The sequence below is a fragment of the Nicotiana tabacum genome, chromosome 2 (genome assembly GCF_000715075.1).
Source record: "Nicotiana tabacum cultivar K326 chromosome 2, ASM71507v2, whole genome shotgun sequence".
Lineage (NCBI taxonomy): Eukaryota > Viridiplantae > Streptophyta > Magnoliopsida > Solanales > Solanaceae > Nicotiana > Nicotiana tabacum.
In genome coordinates this window covers 403,980-413,080 of record NC_134081.1, presented here as the reverse complement: position 1 = coordinate 413,080, position 9,101 = coordinate 403,980, and the positions used below count along the sequence as shown (strand labels likewise).

The following is a 9,101-nucleotide window of genomic DNA, read 5'->3' as shown; positions in this document are numbered from 1 at the left end:
AATGAAATTGTCACGAAGCTAAAGGATACTGCTGGAATTTTAAGAGACATATAAGTGTAGTATACTGGATTATCTACAGGCAAAAGCATAATGAAACAGTAGAATAATCTCATTAGAAGTAACACAAGAAAAAAATGAAAACATTGCAGCATGAGCTTAGCTTGTAGCTCGTCTTAGTTAATAGGTTCACAATTAATTATTCGAATACAACTTTAGTTTGATACAATATTAGGGGTCGTTTGGTTGGTAGGATAAGGGATAGCCCAATTCAAGGATAAAATATCCCGCATTTGGTTATAGGTATTACTTAATCCGCTGAACCATTTTGTGCTAAAATAGTGTTAACTATTTCATATAGAAGGTGGGATAAATAATCCCATGAGATATCCCTATCTATCCCATCCTAGTAATGAAACAACCCCTTAAAGAATGATAGAGATCTGTTATTATAACAACAATCCAGTGGATTCCCACAAATGGGGTTTGGAAAATATAGGATGTACGCAGTCTTACCCTTACCCTAGGAGGGCAAACATGCAATAGAGATCCATCATTCTTTTTTATTTTATAATTGAACTATTTAATTATAAACAAAATAATAAAAAGGCAACTTCTTAGCAAAGTTTGAAACTGAGCTGGTCCTTTTTTCCTGGACTTGAAACTCGAAGTATATTATCGTCACTTCGAATTTTAAATTCTTTTCCAAGTCTATAATCTCACAAGTATTGGGTGGGGAGCATTTTGTTTCAGTTTGAATGTTACTTTATCATTTACAAGGGGAATTAGAAGCAAGATTTGTTATCCAAATAGTATCAGCAACGACAGCTTCATCATCATCATTTCTATGCCATGTCCATTTTGCATGAGTTGCATTTACCACATCAAATTCTCCATGTCCAAAACTTGCCTCCCTGAATAGTGAAATTTTTGGTTGAGGATCTATATACCTATTAATTGATCAATAAAAAGGGTCAATATATTTCTACGTGCAAAAAATGAAATAAGAAAATGAAACGCGGAATACTTTGTGGGCCGAACTTACTTGCTAGCGAGGCCTTCCCTATTACCACCATCTCCAATTGTGATGTATACTGGACCACAATTATTAGCATTGTCTTTGTAAACTCGAGTCTATATCATGAATTAAAACACAAAAAAAGAATTAATTGTCAGGAAATCATCTCACGGTAACATACTTTTTGTTAGGGGTGTCAATGTATATTCGAAAATCGACTAAACCGACCGAATCATACTGCACCAAACCGATTTTTAGGTTTCTTTTTAAAAAATCATAGGTTTTTATATAAATCTATAACCACACCGATAATTAGGGTAGGTTTTTTATTTTATAAAAATAAACCAAAAAATACCGAACCGTACCGAATACATTTTACATGTGAAAAATATATTTATCTAGTAAGTTTAAAAAAAATAATGCATTAAATTTTTCTTTGGGCCTTGGAATTATGAAAACTATTACAAACCAACAAATAATTAAACTCAAAATACTAATTCCTAAAACCTATTATGCTACTTCTACTTAATTCAAGTATCTTTATTAGCAAAATACAAAGTATTCTACCAATTATAAGTAGCAAACTACAATGTATTGAATATGTTTCCTTTCATATAATTTAGATTTATCTTTTTGAATATTTAATCTTCTATATACTTTATTCTTGAGTCCATATCTTTCCACTCGTGTGATTTATATTTTATTTGCTTTTGCTTGATTTCTTTTACGTTGTTGTAGAATAGTTGATGTATCTAATACTCTAGCCATCTTTGATTTTTTTTAATTCATCACCCTTTAAACAGTAAAAATATCTAGAGAGTTTTGCTAAATCTTATAAAAGAACGTATGTTATTGCATTCTACTTTTACTGGTGAATTTTACATGATATTTAAAAAAATATCGAAAATTAACCGAACCGTACCGATACCAAAGAGAAACTGACATGATTGGGATGGTTTCGAAAAGTCTAATTTTGGTTATACATAATAGAATAACCGAAAATTGGAATGGTACAAATTTTATAAAATAACCGGCCGAACCGAACCATTGACACCCCTACTTTTTGTGATTAAATTGATAGCCATTTCAAGATATTCTACATATTAGAGGTGATTATTTTGTCAAGAAGCTATCCTCGTGATCATCAACAACAACAATAGATCCAGTGGAATCCCACAAGTGGGATCTGGGATGGGTAGTGTGTAGACAGACCTTACCCTACCCTGGAAAGACAGAGAGGTTGTTTCCGATAGACTCCCGTCATCCTAGTGATCATCATCATCAACAACAAGAACAACCCAATGGAATCCGACAAGTGAAGTATGAGGCGGGTAGTGTGTACACAGACCTTACCCTTACCCTGGAAAGGTAGAGAGTTGTTTCCGATAGACTCTCGACATCCTAGTGATCATTATCATCAACAACAAACCCAGTGGAATCCCACTAGTGGGGTATAGGAGGGTAGTGTGTACACATACCTTACCCCTACTCTGAGAAGATAGAGAGTTTGTTTCCGATAGACTCTCGGAATCCTAGTGATCATCAAGAAAGAAAAATAAAGAGATCTAAGAGTGAAAAAGAAGCTTACAAATCTCTCATAGGCGTGAACGTGCCCAGCAAAAACGATATCAACACGAGCCTCGAAAAGTAAATCCTCCATAGATGATTTCATACCATAAGATTCAAGCTCTCCTTGATGAGCAGTGTTAGAATTATACCATGGTGCATGTAAAAGAATAACCAACCATGGAGTTTTTGTTCTATCAACTTTCTTCAAATCGGTATCGAGCCAGTTGTATTGGGCCGAGTCAGGCCCAAAATCAGTATAGGAGCCCAACATAATGATATGAACTCCAGCAACTTCAAAGGAATAGTACAAGTTTGAAGTTGAACCACTTTGCTCAAATGGCATTAGCCATCTTGCATTGTAGGCAGTAAAAGGTTGGGTATGAACCACTGGAAATTTCTCAATCTCATGGTTGCCTTGAGTCACCATCCACGGCCGTTGGCTCGCGAGCGGTTCAACCAACCGGCCAAACGAGTCCCATCGTGGCTGGACCATGTCCGCGTACGATAAGTCCCCGGGCAATAACAAAATGTCGTAATTTGATTTTGCAATATGATCAAGAGTTGATGTTGTCCAATCAGTTTGCCCTAAGTCACCTGTAATTCATATACTATATATATTTACTACTTAGCTTAATCGTAAAATCTTAATACACTCGAATATGAGCATAAAAAAAGGCCATGCATATTATATTATACAGCTTCCTCCATCCCATTTTGAGTTACTTATGCTGGCAGTATAAAAAATTATTATACAATCAAGTTATTTAAAAATCAATTGCCACTAACCAGCTAAATAAGTGTAAAATGATATACTGAATAATACAGTATGTTACATGTTATAACTTAAAACTAAGTATAAATATTTATTAAAGTGGGTAAAATTAAGAAGAATTAACCTAATAGTTGTACAACCGACCGCTTAAACTAAAAGTAGTCGACATATATATAATATGTTTGTATAATGTATGTATAATATACAATCTAATTCCTTTATAATAGTCATCCTCTATAACAACACTTCACTATAACATCCAAGTTCTCTTTGGGAAAACTAATATTTCATGTTATGTTATAATATTTATTCTCTATAACAACATTTTACTATACCATCCACGTTTTCTTTGGAACCAATATTTCATGTTATTTTATAATATGTGTTCTCTATAACAGCATTTCACTATAGCAGCCAAAAATATCCGAAGTAAACAAGGTTGTTATAGAGAGATTTAACTGTATATATAATTTTGTACAGTTAACTAGGAAAATTAAACAGTAAATTCGGCCAGTTATATGTGTCAAGAACACTAAAATTAATTCAGGTAGGGTTAGTACCTATAACTGCAAACTTGATGGGAAATCCAGCTGGAGGGGTTTTGAAACTGAACTCGGGGCTTGAATCTGGGCCACAACGGTAATAGTAATTGGTATTGGGCTTCAAAGGCCCAATAACAACATTATGAATTTCCCCCGACTTGTACAAAATATATTTGTATGATGTGGTTTCCCCATTTGCTGAAAATGGGTAGCTTCCCGGAGTTGTACCGTACTGCACCGTCGCCGGCGTGCCGGAGTCTTCGGTTATCCATGAAATCCTCATCTTGTCTTCTCCAACCATGGAAATATGCACCTAAAAGTGGAGATGGCTAAAGTTGTAGTACTAATCGCCGTCTAAAAGCTTAAACTATTAGACAATATATCAGAACGTTTTATTTTAGGGATTTGCATTAGGTTTCTATAAATCCTAACTCTTGTGCTCACTTGTTTTTTCTTTTCACATTTTAAGAACATGAAAGTAGTCTATAAATTACGAGTTCGAGCCGTAGAATCAACCACTGATACTTGCATCAAGGTAGGTTGTCTCTAAGCTGCTCGTACACGAGTGCAGATGTCCCACACGGGTACGGATCCTTCGAGATATAAATTCTAAGATTTGGGAGACCCTAGTACAGATATAGGTGCGAGAATCCAGCTAAAAATAATTAAAAAAATAAAAAAATAAAAAAATCTCTATATTACGAGGAATTCTGAGCAATACTTAAGTACTCTATAACTTATAAAGTGCTGATTTCTTTTTTATTCTCACGTTGTAGATAAGTAAATGATTGATTTTCTACATAAGGTATGCTATTTTCTATCCTAGTTTATGCTATTATATCTCGTATCGAATTTTTTTCATCCGTCATGATCAAAGTACCCAAAATTATTTGACCATATCCAATACGGATCTCATACCCACACCCATACTAGTATCACATCGAGACGGGTGCGGCACCTGAACTGCCGTATTGGAGCAACTTAAGACTACCTACAACACACCCTTTGGGTGAGGTTCTTTTCCGGATCTTGCGTGAATACGAGATATTTCGTGCAGCGGGCTACTCTTAAGAACATGAAAGTCCCAATGAGACCTAAGAGCTTTTGTTTCACTAATATCATGTTGAATTGTGTGAATCTAACTCACTAAAAATTTGTATTGTTAAGAAAGTGTAGTAATTTACTTATATCTACAATAGAAAGTATTGATCTTGCAAAATAAAATTAGTTTCAAATATTCATTTGTTCTTGAATTAAGAGTCAGTGTTCTAGTTGCTGTTTAAAATGGAAAGGACTTAAAATTTTGTAATTTTGTGTCATTGGACCGACAGAAAAGTAGGGTTATGAATTTGTTCGTAACAGAATACTATTGAACAAATACAGATTAAATTGCTTTGATATTTTTATTTTTTAGTTTAGTCATTTTCAAACATATTTAGTGGTGGCCTACTATCTCGTTGACCAAACTTAACAATAACTTGTACCAAGGACAATTGAATAGAAATAAAAAGAGAATAAATGAAAATATATACACACATCGTCAAGTTAACATAGAAGTAAACTATCCACCACTAAAAAAACAGGAATCAGCGCTAAACGGAAAAATTCGTTGCTCATCCTATTTAGCGATAAATTATTAAGAACTTATATTAGCTACGAACAATTAACTATAGATTAATGATGGAGTTGGTCAGTAATTTCAATTTTTTTTTTAAGTGAACATGTTAGGCTAGACGGTGAATATGATATATATTAATTAGCTCAACCTCCTCAATTAGACGCACCGCCCAAGTTGGTGCCTTAGAAAGTGAACACAATGACTATTTAAGTATACTCCGTTCGGTTCATAATAAGTGATCAATTTGCTTTGGGTACACCCATTAAAGAAATACAAAATTTTAGATAAAAATAATTAGTGTGACTAAACTATCCTTAATTAAATGTTGCAATATAGTTAATGTGAGGAGTAAAAGACTTTTTAGGGATATGTACATAAGTATAATTTTAAAAAATTAAATTAATTTTTTTTAATTATATAAATATACATTTATTTTGAATCAAAATAAAAAAATAAATTAACCACGACGGGAGAACAGTAAATTAAATCTACTGACACCAAATTCTTGTAACTTTCGATGAAGCCAATGTACGAAGGCTGACAACTAATGGAACAGCACATGCTAAATCTTGGAATCTACAATTGTATACAACGTTAACAAACCCAATGTACTACTTTCGTCCTTTTTATGTGTTCCTTAATTCAAAAAACAAATTCCAAAATATTTGGCATTTTAATTCCAACCTTATGACTTCAAGAAAGTATATGGTAACTAATCACTCCTTTAAGGAAGAGATACATATAATCTAGTCAAATATCTTACAATTATGTCATTAAATACTCAGAAAATTTTACCCAATGACTTTGAAACTAGACGGTGTTAATTTTTGACTCCCTTGCACAACACTTATTAAACTTGAAGTTTTGCCTATGAGACAAACTACGTCAAAAAATCAAGTTCACCCACTTCCGAAGCAATTCTTGCAAATGTCAAAATTTTAAATCACATATAAAAGTACCGAGATAGCAATTACGACGAACAAAGTTCAAATCTTTGTCACTACTAAAAATAAAATGAATTTACTATAACAAGATTTTGATAATTACATAGGAAAACACATATCTTAGGGAGTGATAAAAATGGAATTGAAATGAGGGGTTAATATTAATTACCTGTTGGGGAGAAGAAGAGTCAAGATCATCAGATAAAGATACAAAGATGGAGTTCCTTGCTTTTGGTCTATCATATGAAACTGAACAATCAATGGCTAAGCTTATTGCTAATACAAACAGCAGCAGAACCTTAACATCAGCCATGGCAATAAATTTGAGAGGGGAAAAGTAGAAGGAGATATATATAGAAATTTCTATGGGAATATGAATGAAAAGGCCAATAATAAGTGTATTTATATAAGGATCAGTGTTTAGGGGGTGGCGGTAAGAGAAAATGAAGGTGAATTTCTAGGATTTCACGATTACGAAAATCTTATTCAACTCTTATATGTAGTTCCTCTAACTATGTTTCATGTTTTGACTAAGTTGTGTAGTTATTTTGGAACCGATGTGTATGCAATAATATACAATATTTTTGAATTAATAAATTTAATATTTTATATTTATTGAAGTTTAATAATTTTTTTGCCTAAATATCTAATATAACAAAACCAAAAATTTATACAACAGAGATTCAAAAAAAAAAATTAGAATATCATATATTGTCATTTGATCTTGTAAACAAAAACACTTTTGAATCGCATGTACAACTATAGAAGAATATCATGTCAACGGGATTCAACACTTCCAACGCAAAGAGGGCACTTCGATACATAAAGTAATCCGTCTTTACACAGGGTCGGGTTCAGGGAGTGATCACACCTTAAGGGGTATGATATAAATAGTCTATCTTAAAGTAGTCATTAGTGACTGCTTTCATAACTCGAACTCGTGACCTATAACTAACACGTAAATAACTTTACCATTGCTCGAACTTCCCTTCCCAAATTTCTTTGCATATAACAAAAAATATCATTTTGTTCTTTTTTTATAGAGTAATTTACCAACGAAGGTGAATTTCTCTCCTCTACTTAGCTTCGTCCCCATAGATATGTAGTATATTTTATATCGAAAATATTGAGTTTAGTTGAAGCTTGTTAAAGTATGGATTAGAAGAAATTGAAGGCGAATTTCAAGAATTCACAACTCTCATGGGCTGTTCCTATGTTACATGTTTTATCAAATTTGTCTTTTTAGGACGGATGTCATAATCACACGTGGCCAACTTAGACAGGTGACACTTAAAACACAGAAATGAATCTTCTGGATATGTTTCGGAAGAACTCTTTTGAAAATAATATCAATGAATTTCACTTATATATATATGGTAAAGTCATATATATAAGTTTATCAAAAAAGGTTTATAATTGCAGTTCAAGATACTGTTTTATGAGTCCGATTAGTGAATATATTAGCAACATATATGATTTTTATAATGAATAGTAAAATGATCACATACATATAAACTTATGTGTATATAGCAGTCAAAAAATACCTGAAATAACAGAAAAAATGTCTGAAATAAACGAGACATGAATATTTGGTTCAAAAATGATTTAGCCACTATAGTAAAATGTATTTATAAAAGATGACTGCTATAAAAAAGTCTGGCTGTTTGAAAATTGTACTTCAATATTCCTTCTTATAAATTGGAAAGCTCCATTAATTATCCTTTGAAAAATTCAATCAATTCAAAAGTAAATCTTAAATTCAGAATGGAAATTAAGATACAGAAAATGTCCAACTTAGAATATAAACCTCGAAGTCCCTAGTGACCGCTCGAATCAATTTATATCTTACATAATCTTATTGTGATGATCTAAAATGTCATCTTTAAAGTTAATAATTAATTCTGTATTCTAAAACCTCGAAAAGCACTATTTATCATTACTCGACTTGCGTGCGCAGTCCGTAAAATTTTTCGGAAAGTTTTTATGTGAAAAATGGATTAAAATGTGAATTAGAGCTTTAAAACTCAACTGAGTTGACTTTGGTCAACATTTTGAGCAAACAGACTCGGATCAGTATTTTAATAGTTTCGGTAGGTCTGTATCGTGATTTGGGACTTTGGCGTATGCCCAGAATCAAATTCCGAGGTCCCTAGCCCGAGATATGAAATTTTGATAAAAAAATTAAAAGTTTAAGTTCAAATAGTGATCGGATGTCGAATTATGTGCAAACGACCCCGAAATAGAATTTTAATGATTCCAACAGTTTCGTATAGTGATTTTGGACTTAGGAGCGTGATCGAAATTTTATTTGAAAGTCCGTAGTGAAATTAGATTTGAAATGGTTAGGAATTTAAAGTTTGGAAGTTTGACCGGGGAGTTGACTTTTTGATATCGGGGTCGGAATCCAGTTCCAAAATTTTTTATAGCTCCGTTATGTCATTTATGACTTATGTGCAAAATTTGAAGTCAATCGGACTTGATTTGATAGGTTTCGACATCGAATGTAGAAGTTGGAAATTCTAAGTTTCATTAAGCTTGAATTGGAGCATGATTCGTGATTTTTGCGTTGTTTGATGTGATTTGAGGTTTCAAATAAGTTCGTATGATATTTTAGGACTTGTTGGTGTATTTAGTTGAGGTC

At 32.7% G+C, this 9,101-nt stretch overlaps 1 protein-coding gene across 1 annotated transcript; it reads right to left on the bottom strand.

Annotated features, from left to right (window-relative positions):
- Positions 1-504: 504 nt before the first annotated feature.
- LOC142168766 (putative purple acid phosphatase 20) lies at positions 505-6,990 on the bottom strand. The gene is made up of 5 exons (XM_075229750.1): positions 6,630-6,990; positions 3,917-4,211; positions 2,604-3,178; positions 1,043-1,131; positions 505-947 (listed from the first exon to the last, which is right to left on the bottom strand). Exons 1-5 carry the CDS (start codon positions 6,771-6,773, stop codon positions 767-769), a joined length of 1,284 nt encoding a protein of 427 aa, XP_075085851.1. The 5' UTR covers positions 6,774-6,990; the 3' UTR covers positions 505-766.
- Positions 6,991-9,101: the final 2,111 nt, after the last annotated feature.